Here is a 20,371-nt window from a genome sequence, read left to right as displayed (position 1 = left end):
ATCGTGGCCAGTGGGAGCTGGGGGGTGGGGGTGCGCCTGCAGGTAAGGGCAGCGTGCACAGCCGCCTGACCGCCCCTGAGCCTAGGAGCCAGACATGTCAGTCACTTCCAGGAGCCGCCCGAGGTAAGTGCTGCCTGGCCGGAGCCCTCACCCCTCCCGCAACCAAACTCCCTCCCAGAGCCCGCACCCCCTCCCACACCTCAACCTCTCCTGCACCCTAACCCCCGGCCCATCTCCTCACCCCCTCCCTCCCACACCCAGATTCCCTCACAGAGCCTGCATCACCTCCCAACCTCCAGCCCTGAGCCCCCCCCTCACCCAAACTCCCTCCTAGAGCCCACACCCCCTCCTGCACCCCAATCCTCTGCCCCAGGCTTAGCCCAGACCCTCCTCCCACACTCCAAACCCCCCAGCCCAGACTCTGCACCCCCTCCCACACACCAACTCCCTGCCCCAGCCTGGTGAAATTGAGTGAAGGTGGGGGAGGGAGGAGGGATTGAGTGAGCGGGGGCGGGGCAAGGGTGTTTGGGTTTGTGGGATTAGACAGTTGGCAACCCTAGGGGCAACACTAATACACTAGGGCTTTTACCAGCACAGAAATGTCTGCTATAGGTGTGATTGTTCTTGACACTGTAACCAATATAACTATGCCAGCAAAAGTTTTAAATGTAGACCAGGCCTCTGTTTCTAGCACTCATGGTTGTAGAGGAAAACTTGAATCTAAACGTTCAAACACCAAAAGGCAAATAAAAAGACTGTTCTAAAAAATATCATTACTTGTAAAGCAGTGCCACATCTTTTTGGGATCATGATTTTTGCTTTCTTGGGGGTTGGCATTTTATCTTTAAATCAGGATTGGATGTCTTCCTAAAAGACATGCTGTAGCTCAACGAGAAATTATGATCTTGACGAAGGAATTACAGGGTGAGGTTCTGTGGTCTGTGTTCTGCAGAAGGACAAACTAGATGAATATAGTGGTCACTTCTGACTTTAAAATATATGAATTAGCAGGATATTTTTAAACTATCTGGCTGAAGATCTTTGTAAGTGAATTTAATGTAGTTCACCTACATTGTCAACTATACATGAGGATTCTGTGTACTCTTTGGCAACTCAGACCTAAATCCTGCGTGGGAGGGCCTCTGATTTTTGCAATACCGACTTCTGCATCAAACTGAAAATATTGTGGTAGCTTCAAGCAAACTAAGTGGTGTTTTTTAGTGAATAAATATGAAAATGAATAATATAATTAGTACAGGAATCCTGGTGTTAATATTGTAATAAATAGAATTTACTTTATATTGTCCCCATATCTTCAATATGCCACATACTTTTGTAGTGACAAAAACAACTTTTGTTATATAAATTTGTCAAGGACAAAGCTGGAGGTTTTACAACTGGGTAGTGCCAGTTGAGGCTTTTGCATGTAACTTCTTTCCCTTCTACTCTTGGGAAGCACCAAAATTAAAAGTTATGGGGTAACTTGAACTCCTCCTTCCCTCCCCCAGCAATGCTTGACAGCAGCCTGACTTATAAATTGTTCTCTAGATGGTTTCCTAGTTAACACTCCATTGAGATGAATGGGGCAGTTCATCATACTCAGAACTGTTTGCAGACTCTCATACACAGCACTTTATCAGTTACATTTGGTTCATGTCAGAACTAGAAATGGGATAGCCTGAATATTCTAGATTCATAAGATAAAATCCTGGTTCCACTGAAGTACATGGCAACACTTCCATTGAATGTCAATGGAGACAGAATTTCACGCATATATTTAAAAGCTAGGGAGCACAATGATAATCTAGTAGGAGCTCCATCATAATACAGGCTATAAGATTTCAATGTGGTAGTAATTTCTGCATCAAGCCAAGAAGCTCAGTACACCTTCTTGAGCTTACACTGTGATATCCCCAGCAAGCCAGTTTGCCTAATGGCCAAATGCCTGTGCTTTGCTTTCTCCCTGAGGGCTATGAACAACAGTATAATGTCATTAGTTACAACTTACCCCACAGCTCTTTCTAAGCAAGCACCTTTATTCTTAAGGTAAAAGCATTATAGAGAAAACCTATTTAAAAAAAAAACAGATTTAAACACACAAAGTATGCCAGGAGTCACTCACCAGTCTTATGGGGTCCTATTAGATCAAAGTTTTTCCAACTCATTTGCAAGGGTTGGAGCTCCCCTTGGACAGAAGGTCCTGTCCATTTGCTGGATCAGAAAGAAGGCAGTGTCAGTTCAAGCTCTTCCTTTTATACCAAAAGCCCTTTCTTTGTCGTCTTGTCTCTGGAAAAGCCAGCTTGAAGCAGTATATGAAAACTACTGCGGGGTGGGCGTGGTACCTCTGTAGAGTAGTTTAGTCTCAGTGACTTGCCTTAGTCACCCTCCACTGTTTTTAGTTCCTGAAGGAGCTGTGGTAACCATCCCCTATGGAATAGAACACAGTTACACATAAACCATTCATAGATTAACACTATATGCACTTTGACAGTGACTACCAAGGAAGGTGGTGGATTTTCCATTTCTTGAAGTCTTCAGATAAAGACTGGATGCCTTTCTGGAAGATATGCTTTATTCAAACAAAAATTGTTGCACACAGTTCAGAGATCATTCGATGGAATTCTATAGCCTGTGTTATACAGGAGGTTAGAGTAGATTCATAATGGCAAATATCCCCAATCCTCAAACACTAGATGGGGAGGGCTCTGAGTTACTACAGAGAATTCTTTCCCAGGTATCTGGTTTGTGGGTCTTGCCCATATGCTCAAGGTCTAACTGATCCCCATATTTGGGGTTGGGAAGGAATTTTCCCCTCAGTTCAGATTGGCAGAGACCCTGGGGGGGCAGGGAGATTCACCTTCCTATGCAGCATGAGGCACAAGTCACTTGCAGGTTTACATTAGTGTAAATGGTGGATTCTCTGTAACTTGAAGTCTTTAAACTATGATTTGAGGACTTCAGTAACTCAGCCAGAGGTTATGGGTCTATTACAGGAGTGGGTGGGTGAGGTTCTATGGTCTGCACTGTGCAGGAGGTCCCCTCTAGCCTTTAAGGCTATGCGCCTATAGATTCCAAGGCCAGAAGGGACCATTGTGATCATCTAACCTGACCTTCTGTATAACACAGGCCATGGAACTGTCCCAAAATAATTCATAGAGCATAGCTTTAAAAAAAAATCCTCTCTTGATTTAACAATTCTTCTTTGAGTGATTGCTCATATCCATTCCAATAGGTGTGTGCGCATGCACGATAGTCGGAAGTTTTTTACCCTAGCGGTACCCGTCGGGTCAGCTGTGGATCCCTCTGGAGTGGCGTCTTTATGGCGGTGTATTTAGGTCCCTGTCGACCCCCTGCTTGCTCAGTTCCTTCTTACCACCAGTGACTGTCATTGGAGCAACTGGTCTCTTGCTTTAGCAAGTGCTTTCTAGTTGTTATTCTTCACTATCTTAGTCAGTCAGTCAGTTAGTTCATTAGTATGTTTAATTTGGGGGGTTCCCCCCCTATATTTTTCCTTGTTGCCGGGGCATGCTGCAGCCCCAGGAGTTCAAGCTGTGCGATAGGTGTGGTAAGCCTGTGCCCAGAGGGGATCCGCACGCCACTTGTCTGAAGTGCCTGGAAGAGGGTCATTTGTAGGACAAGTGCACCATCTGCAGAGGCTTCAAGTCCAGCACTAAGAGAGAGAGAGAGATGATCACCTCAAGCTCCTCTTGATGGAGTCCGCTCTCCGGCCACAACCAGCTGAAGAGCCGGCACAGGCAACCTCAGGGCACAGTGCACCGGCCTCGGTGCGGGACGCCTTGACACCGAGGAAGGACTCACGTAAGGAACATCAGCACAGTTTCCCTGCGTGGAAGGCTGGCTCATCGGTGCGGCACTGATCACAATCCCCGGTGCCACATAAGAAGAAGAAGGTGGAACGGGGCCGCTCCTCCACAAGAAGAGCGGACAGGACTCCAGCAGGGTGCATCCCAAGTTGGGACACCAGAAGGCTGGTCTGTCGGTCTCAGCACTGTCGACTCCAGCCTCAAGGGGAGGTCCATCAAGTCCAGTGTTGGTGGACTCTCTGGTCCAGGAATTGTTGGAGGAGGACCTAGACCTCCCCTCTACACCAGACACTTCCGAGGCTGCGCAAGGATTTAATTGCCATGACAGCAAAGTCCCCCGCCTCCTATTCCTGTGCTCTGGCTCAGGTGCAGGCGGGCAAGCCCTGGCTGCTGCACCACTTCTGACACCGTCTGCGGCGCTGTCGGTGGCACCGATGGCAGCACCTCCTATCTGGCACCGGGGCAAGCCCACCACGATGCGGTATCATTCCCCATTGCCACAGTACCACTTCCTGGCACTGTCAGGATCCACCCCTCCCTGGTCAGGCTCGGATTATTCATCGGAGTCAGAGGCAGAGTTCATAGATTCATAGATCTAAGGTCAAAAGGGACCATTATGATCATCTAGTCTGATCTCCTGCACGACGCAGGCCACAGAATTTCACCCACCCACTCCTGCGAAAAACCTCTCACCTATGTAGAGTTGTACGTGTCCCGACGCAGCCAATACCAGTTGAGATCCTGGCACTGATCTCGGCACCGTAGGGTGGAGGAACACTTGGTACCGATGGTGTCCTGGCCTCCTCAATGGCAGGGAACGGTACAATGGTCCTTTTGGACACCTTGGGCCTACCGCCAGGGCCCAGGGCATGGTCCCAGAGCAGCATCGGTGGTCTCCATTGCCCGTGCCCCTCCTTTTGCGACATCTGTTGCCCCTGATCAGTCCAGGGCTCCCAAGGACCCACCACAAAGTTCAGACACTGGGCCTCCTGCATCAAGCGCATGGTCAGGGACACCTACGCTGGCACTTCCTGTACCACCAGTAGCAGCAATGATGGATGTCCCTGAGCAAGTCACCAGGAAGACACTGTCCCACCTCAAGCCTCATCTTCTTCCTCGCTGGGCAAGGCAGTGGCGGGCATTACCATGTCCCTTCCAGCGATGGACATGAAAGCACACCAGGATCCCCTTAGGAGGGTGACCTAGAACCTCAACATGATGACAGAGGAGGTGGTGGAAGACTCGGACCCCATGGTGGACATACTCGCCCCAGGGGGTTCCTCCAAGGTGGCACTGCCACTTATAAAAACCATTCAGAACGCCATGAAGGTGCTCTGGCAAACCCCAGCCTCTATACCACCAACGGCCAGGGGAGTAGAGAGGCGTTACTTTGTCCCTCAGAAGGGGTATGAGCACCTCTTCACCCGCCCCAACCCAGGACCTTGGTAGTGGACGCACCAAACCACAAAGAGCAGCGGGGGCAACTGAGGCCCGCCCCTAAGAATAAAGACCCTAAGAAGCTGGACCTTTTCGGTCAAAAGGTGTCCTGGTTCCAAAGCATCAAGGGCATCATCATCAGCCTCCACCGATTCCCAACTACCACGGCCAGAAACTGCATGAAGCCTCTGGGGCATATGGCGGCCTGCACGTATGTAGTGCAGGTTGCCAGGTTGCGCCTTCGCCCGCTCCAGGCTTGGTTTGCGAGGATATACAGACCCAGCTGGGGCTCTCTGGACAGACTGGTTACCCTTCTGCCCAAGCTTCTTGAATCCCTCAGCTGGTGGCTACAACCTCAGGTGATCTGTGCACCTTCGCCAAACGTCAGCCTTCACTGTCGCTTGTCACGGACGCATCAGAGACGGGCTGGGGAACGCACCTGGGCAGTATCAAACTCAAGGCATGTGGTCACAACCAGAACTGTGGCTGCATATCAACATCAGGGAGCTGAGAGCGGTTCACCTGGCTTGCCAGATGTTCCGGACCCATCTTCAGGGCAAATTTGTCTCAGTACTGATGGACAAAACCACAGCGATGTTCTATATAAACAGACAGGGAGTCACCTATTGGAATGAACATGAGCAATCACTCGAAGAAGAAAAGATGGTTACCCACCTTTCATAACTGTTCTTCGAGATGTGTTGCTCATGTCCATTCCAAATCCCGCCCACCTCCCTTATGTTGGAGTATTCCGGCAAGAAGGATCTGGCAGGTGGCGGGTCAACAGGGACTTATATAGACTGCCATAAAGGCGCCACTTCAGGGGGCTTCACAGCCGACCCAACGCGTACCACTAGGGTAAAAAACTTCAGATGATCATGCACGCAGCACGTGCACACACCTATTGGAATGGACATGAGCAACACATCTCGAAGAACAACAGTTACAAAAGGTAGGTAACCGTCTTTTGTTGGTGATGGAGAATCTACTACGATCCTTGGTAAATTGTTCCAGTGGTTTAAAATGTATGCCTTATTTCTAATCTGAATTTGTCTAGCTTCAACTTCCAGACACTGGATCATGTTATACCTTTCTCTGCTAGTTTGAAGAGCACATTATTAAATATTTGTTCCCCATGTAGATACTTATCAATTGTAATCAAGTTACGCTTAACATTTCTTTGTTAAACTAAATAGATTGGGCTTTGAGTCTGACACTGTAAGGCAGGTTTTCTAATCCTTTAATCATTCTCATGGCTTTTCTCTGAACGCTCTCCAATTTATTAACATCCTTCTTGAATTGTGGGCACCAGAACTGGACACAGTCTCCAGCCGCTGTTGCACCAGTGCCAAATAGATAAAATAACCTCTCTACTCCTACTTGAGATTCCCCGGTTTATGCACCCTGTGATCATGTTTGTCACACTGAGAGCTCATATTCAGCTGATTATCCACCAGGCCCGCAAAATCTTTTTCAAAGTCAGTGCTTCCCAGGATAGAGTCCCCCATCTTATAAGAATGGCCTACATTCTTTGTTCCTGGATGTATACATCTACATTTAGCAATATTAAAACACGCATTGTTTGCTTGCGCCCAGTTTACCAAAACATCCAGATTGCTCTGAATCAGTGAGTTGTCCTCTATATATCACTCCCACAATTTTTGTGTCAACTAGGTGATCTAATGGTCCCTACTGGCCTTAAAATCTATGAAATATATTCTACAATGTTTTAATATGCTCCTAGTGCACAGAAGGAGAAGTTACAGAAAATTGCTACTGCTCAGGCTTGGCAGGTAACACTGAAACTGAAATATCAGAGTCCACCACAAGGACTGTTTGCAAGAATTTTTTTTTTAACTAATATTTTATACTAGATGTTAAGGATCAGGGGGAGCCTGAAATCTTAAGAATGTGGGTTTTAGGTCATTAAGTAATTTATTTTGGCATTTTTAATAAAAGGTTTCATAAACTATATGTGATTTAAGTACTCAGACTGGGGTGGAAAGAGTCTGTAATGGAAACACAGAGATGCTGAACTATTGAAAAACAGTCCTGTCATATCAGCGGCCCTCATACTATATCACTGCAATTGTCAATGTTACATGAATATTAGTAATCAAATGGAATTTCTGAATCCAGATCAGAGTTAGGAGACCTTATATACTGTTACGGACATTTTTAAAACTATCACAATTAAATTTATTACAGTGAACAGTATTTTGGTAGACAATCAAATTTTGATAGACCTATGATTTCTTTCTTTTAAAGTATTTCGACTATGCTTATTGGGCAAGATTTTCAGTGCTAAGAGAAATAATTAGTACAACTCTTTTGCAATGACCTGTATAGATTCTGAATGTTATATATTGTCCATCTGTGAGCAACTGCAAACTTTGTGTCAAGTTTTTGATATTTGCAGATAGGTTGTAATGATATGAATTATTTAGTTTTTCTATTTGTGCCTCATGGGGCTTGTAAAACATGCCTTAAAATACTATGTAAAGCTTGACTAACCAAATATATTCTAAGAATGGATTGACTGACTGTTCAGAAACAGATTTAGGTCCAAATCCAGTTTACTTTATTCACAAGAGTAACTCTGTTGACTTCTGTGGGACTACTTGCATGGATAAAGGGAGCAGAACTTGACTTCCAGCATTTATCCTGGCAGATACATGTGCATTCTTTCTTTACAGAGATCAGTTGTTGTTTAATTTAAATTAAACTTAAATTGTTCGGTTCATGTTTATGTATATCTGATGGAGGATGGGTGTGGCAGGGAGATGTTTCTGATATGTTAATTATGTAACATATATATACTCTTTAGGAAAGACCAGAATCTCTTATCTCCAGTGAATTGTTGGTACTTACTCCTAAACCAAGTGAGAAGAGAAAGCAAAGACCATGCAACTTTGAGCGATATCTATCTGAACAACGTTATCATGCGCTTCATGCAGATAAGTGAGGATTCCACCAGAATGTTCAAAAAGGTAATATATATCATGTTGAATTTCAGTTACCATTGAAAGGCAAGTGTCTAAGAGGTAGAATTTTAAGGGAAGATTCAGCAGTCTAGTAACATAATCTGCTTTAGCACATTAATTGATTTTTCATGGCAATTTTCACAGGGAAAATTCTTACTACGAATGTAGTGGGGAACGTGCTATCTGATGGTGACCTCAGGAACTGAACTGCTTTAAATTCAGGAGGTGAGGAAGAAGCCCCATTCTTTGCTCAAAAGTGTATTGTGAAGTCAAGCAGGAAGGAAAAAACAGTTCAACCTAGAAGTGACAAAAGAATATTGTTGGATTATTTGTAGAAATGCTCTATGGCCATGGTGGTTCTTCATGTACATGCAGCTGTGTATTCCACTTAGCTGTGTGGGCGCCCAACTCATCAGAGCCGGATAATTTTGCCTAACAGTACTCATAAAGGGGCAGCGCTTGTGCTTCGTGCCATAGTTCCTCCCTTGGATATATGAGGCACTGCTGCCTCAACCCCCACCCCTCAGTTCCTTCTTACCACCAGTGGCTGGAGTTGGAGCTCTGTGTGGTTTTCACCTCACAATCCCTCTATTTCTTAATGACTTTTCTAGTTGTATTTAGTTAATTTACACCGTTAGTATCATATTAGTGTTAGTTTAAGTTATTTCCCTGATGATGCCCTCAGCAGGGTTTAAACATTGCCCGTCATATGGGAACCAATCCCCAACAATGATCCACGCACACGTGGTGCTTACCGTGCTTAGGGGAAGCCCACATCAAGGAGAAATGTTGGATTTGCAGATTGTTCACCAAACGAATTCAGGTGGCGAGTAATGTTTGTCTGAGACGCACCTGCTTGAACAGGCTGTTCGGCCTGCTTCGGCACTGAGGTACTCGTCAGATCAGAAGTTGCCCTCGGGCTCTGAGAGTGCTGCCATTTCGTGCTCTGGAACTGGTGCCTCTCCAAAGACACATGGAGGAGTCATTCCCTCTTGAGTGCGCCGAGGAAAAAGCCACTCCAGGTTGCATGGTGATTCATCTGCCTCCTCCAGAAGAAGCATGTATCAGCACGGTGTGAATGCCGGCACGCGGAATGGAGTAGGTCCCGTCAATAATTCCCTGATACCGGGCGGTGAGGTCAGAGACCATTGACTCCAGTTTCGGCCCTGGGGCTTCCATTGAGTCTGGTACCAGCAAGGATGATGCAGCACTGGCTGTTTCTGTATCAACAGTGTATTAGGCAGCAATGAACCTCCTCTCCCTTCGTGTTCCAGCCTCTCCCTTGGTCCAGGACTTTGCCAGTGCTGCATCATTTATAGCTCCGTTGGCTGAGTGGCCCACTGAACCTGTGGATCTGTTGGTACCATACCTCAATGTTACCCTTACACAGTCAGTGGAAGTGGGGCTGAGGCCAGGCTCGGCACAAGGGACCTCCTCAGTACCAGGAACTTTTTCAGCACCCCTGCTGTCAGCTTCATTTTCATCCCAAGACAATTCTATGGTGCCTGGCTCTTCCTCTCCTTCAGTACCAGAGGATTTCAAGAAGCACCAGAACCTTTTGCGGTGCATGGCTGCTTTCTTGAGGATTCAAGGAGAGTTCCTGGAGGAGAACACGCATACATTGTTGGATATCCTGCAGCTGTCTGCCCTTGGAGAGGTGTCCTCCCTATTAACAGTGAACTCCTAGAGCCTGCTAAGATTCTCTGGAGTATGCTGGCTTTGGTACCACCTGTAGCAAAGCACATGGAAAAATCGCTACCTTGTTCCAGTGCAGGGATTTGTGGGTTTTTACTCACATCCAGCCCCAAATTCCTTGGTCATAACCACTGTGAACAATAGAGCTTGGCAGGGCAGATTTACATGCACTCCCAAGAATAAGGATGCTAAATTAATGGACCTGATGGGTAGGAAGATTCACACCTCCTCCTCCTTGTAGATGTGGTTTGACAACCAGAAGGTATTGCTGTCCAAGTACAACATTGTCAATTGGACAGCTAGGTCTAAGTTTGCAGGTTTTCTGACTTCCTTGTGCTGTCAGTTTAGCTTCCCATACCCTTTCCTCTTCATCCCGACCTATTCAGACAGACTCCTGGTCGCACCTTGCATCCCATGCTCAGCTCATTGCATCTGATGGCGTGGCTGCATAATGGCTGAATAAGAAGGAAGTGCGGTATTTGGTGGCTGTTCAACAAGTCCTACTCAACAGTAGAAAGTCCTCTACCTGAATGGCCTATTCAGTGAAATGGAAGCAGTTTTTAGTATGGTTGTTGACCCATGGAGTTCAGCTGATGCTGGCTTCTGTTCAGGACATCTTGCAATATTTGCTGCACCTTCAGTCATTGGACCTTGCGCATAACTCATTGACAGTAAAATATTTAAGGGTGGCAATTTTGCAACAGAAAAGCTTCAAAAACAGACTCCAACGAGAAACTGCTGAGCTTGAATTAATATGCAAACTAGATACCATTAACTTGCGTTTGAATAGAGACTGGGAGTGGCTGGGTCATTACACATATTAAATCTATTTCCCCATGTTAGGTATCCTCACACCTTCTTGTCAACTATGTAAATGGGCCATCTTGATTATCATTACCAAAGTTATTTTCTCCTGCTGATAATAGCACATCTTAACTAATTAGCCTCTCACAGTTTGTATGGCAACTTCTCTGTATATGTGTGTGTGTGTGTGCATTTGTGCGTGTGTGTATATATATATATACATACTTACTATATGTTCCATTCTATGCATCCGATGAAGTGGGCTGTAGCCCACAAAAGCTTATGCTCTAATAAATTTGTTAGTCTCTAAGGTGCCACAAGTACTCCTGTTCTTTTTGCGTATAACTAAAGTGCTTGGTTTTAATAGGAAGAACACAGGAAGATGGACACAGTAGTTCCAAAATGAAATAGCTGATATCAGTCAATATCTGTGGGACAGACTTTTTGTTCTGCAATATAAACCACAAGTCTTCCCTGGATAGGAGGCACTTCTTACTTATAATAAAAGCATGTCGTGTAATTGTAGCCATGTCAGTCCCAGGATATTAGAGAGAGAAGGTGAGTGAAGTAATGTCTTTTATTGGACCAATTTTCGAAAGCTTGTCTCTCTCTCCAACAGAAGTTGGTCCAATAAAAGATATTACCTCACCCACCTTGCCTGTCTTCTAATACAAGGAAACACAGCAGTTAGACTGCATATCTAAAGATATATCTTGATAACAGGTCATGCTTTAACTAAATAACTTATATTATACAGCAGCTTTTCGTTTACTCTTAATACACCTTATTTTCCTGTTAAGTCCTCAAATGTTTTTGTTTGGTAAGGGAGACTGAAAATAAGCATGTGATCTCTTCCCAATTTAATTAAAGTAAGTCCTCCTTTTATTCATGCTTTTACCACAGTTGCACAATTAATTCTGTGACAGTGACAAACATAAAAAAACCTACAGAAAATAGAGCTGGAATAATTAGATTAAATCTGTCTCTAGGCCTTGATCTGGCTCCTTGATTTCAAAGCCTTCTCAGTCTAGGCTGCAGCCGTTGGTTTATATGTCTTCTTTCTAAGCAGAAGTTCATACAGGTAGGGTCCAATTAGTGCTTCAGGTACACTGACGTTTATTCATTTTTCAGCAGCAATATCCGGCAGTTACACGATTTTAATGTCCTTTTAGATCATAGAAAGTTCGAGGTAGTTTTACCTTATTAACTATAATCTTTCAGTTTAAATGCTTTAGAGATACCCAGTTATAGCATTTTGTGCCCAAAGTTACAAGAGCATATTACTTGAAGTGTTTGGGCCCATGAGCCTCGCTTCTTTGTCAAGAGAAAAATTAGGACAGTCCTAGAGAACGGAAAGAAACAAATCAAGAGAAGTAAAAGATGGAAAACTCTTGAGGAGCTTTAAACAATATATATGGCTTGGAAACATTCAGTTGTGTACATAGCTTATGGTATGTTGCAGAGTTGTTTGGTATAATGAGATGATAGCTCAGTGGTTTGAGCATTGGCCTGCTAAACCCAGCGTTGTGAGTTCAATCCTTGAGGGGGCCATTTAGGGATCTGGGGCAAAAATTGAGGGAGTGGTCCTGCTTTGAGCAGGGGGTTGGACTAGATGACCTCCTGAGGTCCCTTCCAACCCTGATATTTTATGATTCTATGATACTCAGTACTATTCAGGATCACATGGAGACAGCCTGTGTTTGAACTTGAAGAAATGGGCCTTGTAAAAACAACAGAACTATTTTTTCAGCTAAGAATGTCATGTCCTAGAAGTCTTTCCTTGTTTGCTTAGGCTTTATATTGCTCTTTCATAACAAGAGACATCAAGCAGCTGTCCCTGGGCAAGTCTCCAGGCCCCAATGGCAGTCCACCTGAAGTGTACTAATGTGGAGATGCTATGTGAGAAGCTATAAAAACAAATACACCTAGAAATCAAGTCAGTACTAGCTGAACACTCATCTGTTGAAGCAACAGAAGAGAAGAATCCATCCATAACAAAAGATAAGAACTCAGGCCTTTAATGTTAGAAGCCCTGGTCCCAAAGAGCCCTGCTTATCCTATATCCAGATCTAATACACAGGGACATTTAAATTAAGGCTTCTCCACAGAGGTTTGCTCCTTTCCTTATTCAGTCTTAGGTCTGGTGTACACTGAAAAGTTACATTGCTATAGCTACATCTCTCAGGGGTGTGAAAAATCCACACCCCTGAAAGACATAGCTAAGCCGACCTAACCCCCAGTCTAGACAGCACTAGGTCAAGAGAATAATTCTTCTTGACCTAGCTAATGCCTTTCAGGGGGATGGATTACCTATAGCAGTGGGAGAACCCCTCCTATTGCTGTAGTGAATATCCACACTGAAGTGCTCGTAGACTTTAAGGTCGAAAGGGATCATCGTGATCATCTAGTCTGACCTTCCGCACATTGCAGGTTACAGAACTTCATCCACCCTCTCCTGTAATAGACTCCTAACCTCTGGCTGAGTTACTGAAGTCCTCAAATTGTGATTTAAAGACTTCAAGTTACAGAGAATTCACCACTTACACTAGTTTAAACCTACAAGTGACCCGTGCCCCATGTTGCGGAGGAAAGTGAAAACCCCCCAGGGTCTCTACCAATCTGACCCAGGGGAAAATTCCTTCCCAACCTCAAATATGGCAATCAGCTAGACCCTGAGCATGTGGGCAACACCCACCAGGCAGATACCTGTGAAAGAATTATCTTGTAGTAACTCATAGCCTGCCCCTTTTAATGGCCTGTGTCGAGTCATTGGGGATTTTTGCTACTGGCATTCACCGATTGTCCATATGCCATTGTAGGCAGTCCCATCATACCATCCCTTCCAAAAACTTATCAAACTCAGTCTTGAAACCAGTTAGGTTTTTGCCCCCACTGCTCCCCTTGGAAGACTGTTCCAGAACTTCACTCCTCTGATGGTTAGAAATCTTCGCCTAATTTCAGGCCTAAACTTGTTGATGGCCAATTTATATCCATTTGTTCTTGGGTCTACATTGGTGCTTAACTTAACTAACTCCTCTCTCTCCCTTGTATTTATTCCTCTGATGTATTTAGAGAGAGCAATCATATCTCTCTTCAGCCTTCTTTTGGTTAGGCTTAACAAGCCAAGCTCTTTGCCTTCTCTCATAAGACAGGTTTTCCATTCCTCAGATCATCCTAGTAGCCCTTCTCTGTACCTGTTCCAGTTTGAATTAATCTTTCTTAAGCTTGGGAGACCAGAATTGCACACACTGTTCCAGATAAGGTCTCACCAGTGCCTTGTACAATGGTACTGACACTTTCCTGTCTCTAATGGAAATACAGTGCTATAGGGCCACAGCTGTGCCACTGTAGCTTTAAGTATACACACAGCCTTAATTTATTAGTGGAGATTCTGCTGCAGCTTCCCTTTAGACGAAACAGTAACGGTTACTAGAATAATTGTGTATTATGGGAAGTGCAGCGTCTTCCAGGCACACTAACATCATTTTTTTCCTCAGACTGTTATTTCCAGGAACTGATTCCACTGCAGATTATCTCCTTTTTGTCTGGTATCATCTTGTATGTTTCTACCACTTTTTCAGTGAGGTCAAAAGCAGCATTTTTTTTCTATACTTAGTTCTTTCTCAGGCAGAGAAGGGAAGGGAAATTCAGGAGACCTCTTTAAAAAGCTTTAAGACCCAAAATGCCTAAAAAGTGCAAATAAGGAAATATTTCAAGAGGAAGCTCTGGAAATGATACTTATAAAGTCAAGGGATGATCTAGCATCAGAAAACTTATTTGCACATTTGGGGGGAGGCTTATTGGGGTGGGGGGGGGACATCCTGTTCCAAAAGTATTAAGTCCTGATTATGAAACTGATCTCGTTTTTTCCTGTGTAGGTTTTCAGGGTCAAAATTGGGTTAGTTTAATCTAATTCATTATTGCCTACTCTCACTATTTGATCATGATTCTAGCAATTTTGGGAGGTGTTTTTTTACCTGTCTCATGAAAACGTGATGAAAGACTGCCAACTCCTGAATTTTACCTTCTTCAAAATGGCCACTGTCTTCTTTTTACTGTCAATGGGTCTGTTATGAGCTGGGTGAAAACCTGTTATGGATTGAACTAAAACCATATTCACCCTGATGTGTGAACGTGCCCTTCACTGAAGATAGTTGAAGAAAATAGAGGGGGCATACCTAAAACAAGTCCTAATAGAATCTGCCCAGAAACTAGCACCAGGTGGGCAGAGGGTTCCACTGGGTATTGTGACCAAGTGTGGGAGGGGAGGTAGGTGGGAGAATACACACAAACTGGGAACAGACAGCTCAGATAGAGGGGCAGGGCAAGAGTGAATAACAAAAAAAAGCCAAGCACAGCTTGAGTACAGTGTGAGTCGGGAAAAAGAGAGAGAACTTTTGAGTTTGTTGGCTGAACAGGCTTGGGGCTCTAAGCTAACAAATTGCTCCTTTTGTTCTTGGTTTCTCCTGCATTTGGAGAAGCAGGACTTTGTACATTCTTGTAAATAAACAAGATTGCATAAGAGAGAATACCAGACTCCATCAATTTCTACTCCCAACTGGTACGTTCCCAGGGCCCCAGAATTTGACTAGCCACTTGGTTTGAAAAGGGAAACAGGTCTGAAGTCAGCAAGATGGCTGCCATTCCCTACAGTCTGTCTGCATATGAAAGTCAGGGTGCCCTTTATAAAGTTGGCTGCCACTAATTCATAATTGATGTTCTGTGTGCTGGATGAACCCTGAACTAATTGTATCACCGTTTTGTAAAATAGGAAAAACACTGGTATTAGGTGTAGAGCTGGCTGAAACTTGGGCTTTCTGGTTCATGGGAAATTTCAGTATGGTAAAATTTGCATTCTGATTTGGAACAAAACCAACCAATTTTACAAAAATTTCCCATGAACTGGAAATTTTAAAAAAATGTTTGGGAAACATTGTCACATGGTGTTTCTGAAAGGAAGTATGCTTCCTTGGACCCGACAGCTGCTGGCTGAGACTGATAAGAATCAACTTCAGTCAGCAGCTGCCAGGGCGCTTGCATTCTGCAGCGCCAGGGCAGCCCTGCTATGTGGACTGTCCTGGGTTCTGCAGCTCCAGGGCAGCCCTGCTATGTGAACTGCCCTGGGGCCAGAGACCCCCCAGCCTCCTGGGCCAGCTGGCTCACCAAGCTACAGGAGTCTGACAGCACAGGAAGACAGCTGGCCTAGGATTCTGGAAGCTCTGGGGTTCCTAGTCCCAGGACAGTCCACATGGTCGGGCTGCCCCAGAGTTCCCTGCCTTAGCGCAGTCTGTATGCTTCCAATTTAGTGCTCAAGCTTTTCTGCCTTTTAGTTGCCAGCATATAAAAGCAATACAGATTGCAATTTTATGTGCAAAATGAACACCACCGTAACACAGAGCCTCAAACAGCAGAGTTCAAACCTATTAAAATGCTGTGTTTTTGCAGATCTTGTCAGGCAGATGGGGTAGATGTGCTTCAATTGAACAATAAAGGAATAACAAAAACCAACAGATGTGAAGAGTATCTCACAGAACATTTATACAATGATACTGGCTGCTGCTGTGTTAATAAACAACTGTATTAATACATATACACAAAATCCTTAAGTAGATTTGTGTATTTATAGTTTATAAAAACTTTATTTCTTTGGACAGAAATCATAATGAGCTGAGATGAACATATCTCCAATGTTTACAGTAAAAGAGGTTGGGGAAGCCAAGCACAATAAATATTTAAGTTCCATAATCTTGTAATTAACTGGAATTATGACTACCTACCTGCTGTAGTTGAAAATTATAAAAACACATAGAGAATCTCTGCATCATTTTCTTCTCATTAAGATTTAAAGGAATTACATTTAACAATTAAAGGCTAGATAAACAATTAATCACTGCAAACTGGTAGATCTGGGCCAATTTTACTTTGGTTTAGCTATCTGTCTATAGAGAGTCACTACAGCTGGTGAAAGCTGTATTTTTTACAACGGCTTATATATGACCTTTTCTGAGCATAACAAGCCGACTCATTTAAGAGAAATATGCCATGAATAGTGTCACTGAATGCTGTAACTGATGGTAAAATAACATGTCCCACACATAGGTGTTAACAGCATTCCAGGAAAAATTCAGCATAATTAACTATAAAATTTAAATGAAAACCAGTCAAATAATAATTTTGGGCTCAGTGCTGCTCCAGTTGAAACTGATGGGAATACTTGTGCTGAGTCAGTGGGAGCAGGCCATTAGTGTGTAGTAAAATGTTAGGTAATGAAAAGTAAACAATAAATCTAATGAAATCTTGATATGCTACCATTATGCATATATGCCGGTGCTGGTTAGTGTTTAAAGTGTCATTAGAGAGAGCAAAGCATGTATTATTTGGATTTTATAATTTGTTGGCAATCATTTTTTTTCTCTCTTGCAGTTTTAAACATTAGGTGTGAGACTTTGTTTCCCCAAAAACAATTCCCACCTCCCCAATGTCAAGTAGTACAAAATAGGTTTTATATTCGGCCCCACTCTTGCATATGTTTATGCCTGTGTTTAACTATAAGCATGAGAGTCGTCCCATTGACTTACAGGTGCAGGTCACTAATTTGTACGGTTTCTGGATACACTGATATTTACTGTACCAATTAAATTTAGGAACAATAAATATGTAGGGTTTTTTTACATTTATTGTGATATTGATTAACACCATTTGAAGACAATCGATATACTTTGAAACTGGATTAGGAATTACTGTAATTGGTTTAGTAGAAGTTGTGTTTATAGTTTAACACAAGAAGATCACTATTTAATCCATTCTTATGAGGTTGTATTAAGGCCTGTGGTCTTTGCTTTTCTCTACAGTTGTTGGATCCGTGTTATCTTGAAAATTTTAAGCAGAATGAGGGTTACACCTCAGTAAATTTCTTGAGGTTAGAGTGAAGACCAAGGCTTCTCAAAGCTTGTTTTTAGGATCTTGAGAGACTGGTAAGAGATACTGACTTAGCTCCAGGAAAAGGTGTGCTATATCTTTCATGCTATAATTTGGCTTTGCTGAGGATAAACTCCCTGAGGAAGGTAACATTCAAGCATACTAAAGTACTGCAGGAGAGGAGAATAAGTAGCATGACTGAAAAGAGGAGGGAGCTGTTAATAACTGAAAAGAAAAGCACTGCACATCTGAGGCATACACACTATATATTACACACTAAAAGCCTTGTTACTAGCCCCTTGAGCCATTTTTTCCTGATGTTAAATACTAATGCAAAATGCATTAGTTCTTGAGAGTTAGTCCATTGGACTGCTAGGAACTGGGGGTTAACAAAATCCCTTCACTTATTTCTCCCTTCCTCCCCTTCCCCCCCCCCCCCCCCCCCCACGCGCACACACAATTACAATGGCTAAGTCAGAAATAAACTGCACATCAGCTCCATTACAAGGTTCACTCTGCAGTTCCCAACCTCTGTCTGCTGGGGTCTCTCTTGTGATGAACTGGTGGAATGGGTGCCATATTCTGTATCCCCCTCTATCCATGACCCTGCACAATTGCTACTCTGTCCTTTTTTCTGACCATTCTCTGTCTCTGCTGTCTTCAGTCTGTTCTTTTCCTGCTCATCTTGGTGTTTTTTGTTTTGTTTCTCTTTTTTACTTTCTATTTTATAATTATAGCTTTCTACTTTTAAAGCTCCTTCTCCCCAGTGGACTTTCCTCTACCCACCCCTGAGCTCCATTCATCCAAAATCTTTGTGCTGCTTGGGAGAGAAGAGAGGGACATGCCGGGGATGATCATTGGTGGTTCTATAAAGCTGAGCTACATGTGAATTTGTGGCTGTGCTGAGAACTGCAGAAGCTGAGGAGAAGTTTGAGCCAGGGAGCTGCTTCCTGACACAGAAACATATCCCATGGCTAGTTGATTTAAGGCCCAACAGAGGAGCAGTAGGAAAGGCACATGGTTTTCAAAGAGCTACCAGATACTTTAACTGTAACAGTATTTGCAGTGGGCACGTCGTATTGGGTTGCCTTCCCTTTGCCCCCCCTTCAACACACACCTGAAACTAGTCTGGGCACTTGCCTGCCAGATTAGGAAACACTGCTTTAGAATCAACATTACTCTCTTTGGGTTTTGATTTGTCAAGTTCGGTGTTCAGGCAGTAAAATGTAGGATGTGAAAAAAAATTGGAAAGCGTCCAGTGGAGGGCAACAAAAATGATTAGGGGACTGGAACACATGACTTATGAGGAGAGGCTGAGGGAACTGGGATTGTTTAGTCTGCGGAAGAGAACAATGAGGGGGGATTTGATAGCTGCTTTCAACTACCAGAAAGGTGGGTTCCAAAGAGGAAGGATCTAGAATGTTCTCAGTGGTAGCAGATGACAGAACGAGGAGTAATAGTCTCAAGTTGCAGTGGGGGAGGTTTAGGTTGGATATTAGGAAAAACTTTTTCACTAGGAGGGTGGTGAAGCACTGCAATGCATTACCTAGGGAGGTGGTGAAATCTCCTTCCTTTGAGGTTTTTAAGATCAGGCTTGACAAAGCCCTGGCTGGGATGATTTAGCTGGGGACTGGTCCTGCTTTGAGCGGGGGGTTGGACTAGATGACCTCCTGAGGTCCCTTCCAATGATATTCCATGATTCTATGATAGTGGTGGCTGAAAAATATGGATGTATTGAGTTGGGGTTGAGGACTGATCTCGCCTCAGGGTTTCTCCATGGATTTGTTTCCAACCTCAAGTCCTGGTGTATAGTCTGGTTACTACCATGTTGTTTATATATCTTGGTCTGCAAAAATATTTTTAACACAGGCTGATCATATTTAGTTCCATATAAAAGATTACCTGAAGGAAAACAGGTCTGAATTCTGTGAAGTGATCGGCAAGCTGCATCAGAATCATTCTGGGCTACCATAAAGCAGGATTGTTAACTTTTAGAGGTAATGTGCCAAATAAAGCAATGAAAGTCGTTTAGAATTTTTTAGGATGCTTTTACTGTGTTTCAGACCAATGATTTGCAATATGTTGCAATACATCGTATATCTTTGCATGGTGTACTATAAACTATGTAGCTTGCAGTACTTGCTCTTTAGTTATCATAACATAAAATGCATTAGTCTGGATTTTGCAAAGACATTGAAGTAGTAAGCCTTGTTTGCTAGACTTTCAAATGGCAGAACCTACTTGAAGGAGAGATTCAGCATTAAAATATTCCAAACTTTCAAAAGCATAAAGAATGGGAAAGATTTTGTGGGGTATCTATATAACAGAGCTTCAAAACTGCTGTCTTGATGTGGAACTGGATTCTGTTACGACTTAGTTACCAAAGCTGATTGTCTGTTACACAACATGAATCTTGCTAACCCTTTTCCGTCTTCCAGGCTCTCAGAAAATGATCAAAAATCATCTTGCCTTTAAGGCTTCTAAAAAAAATTGAAAAATGATGGTGTAGGTGTGACATAGCTTTAAAACATAGGGACAGCGGGGGGAGGGGAAGCAAATGAAAAATGTCTGTTCCAGAAATTTTGTTTCATTTTCTTGGAAAGTGTACTTGATGGCATGTATCCTCTGGCTCTTTGGGGAATTTGGATGTAGTATAAAATCTGTGTTTAAGTACAGTTATTCCTACAGGTGTTTCACTGATGTCTAAGT

General features: G+C 43.6%; 1 protein-coding gene across 6 annotated transcripts in view; it reads left to right on the top strand.

Moving 5' to 3' along the window:
• SRGAP1 (SLIT-ROBO Rho GTPase activating protein 1) overlaps positions 1–20,371 on the top strand; it is a 232,356-nt gene that overhangs the window by 114,301 nt on the left and 97,684 nt on the right. For all 6 annotated transcript variants that reach the window (XR_005223578.2, XM_037887448.2, XM_007065704.4 and 3 more), the window contains one exon: positions 8,089–8,251. Coding sequence is in view for 5 of the 6 variants with exons in the window: in XM_037887448.2 (XP_037743376.1) it covers positions 8,089–8,251 (163 nt within the window). In the remaining variant the exon portion in view is untranslated. The remainder of the gene's footprint in view (positions 1–8,088; positions 8,252–20,371) is intronic.

Source organism: Chelonia mydas, chromosome 1 (assembly GCF_015237465.2).
Source record: "Chelonia mydas isolate rCheMyd1 chromosome 1, rCheMyd1.pri.v2, whole genome shotgun sequence".
Lineage (NCBI taxonomy): Eukaryota > Metazoa > Chordata > Testudines > Cheloniidae > Chelonia > Chelonia mydas.
This window is presented reverse-complemented; position numbering and strand designations above follow the sequence as displayed.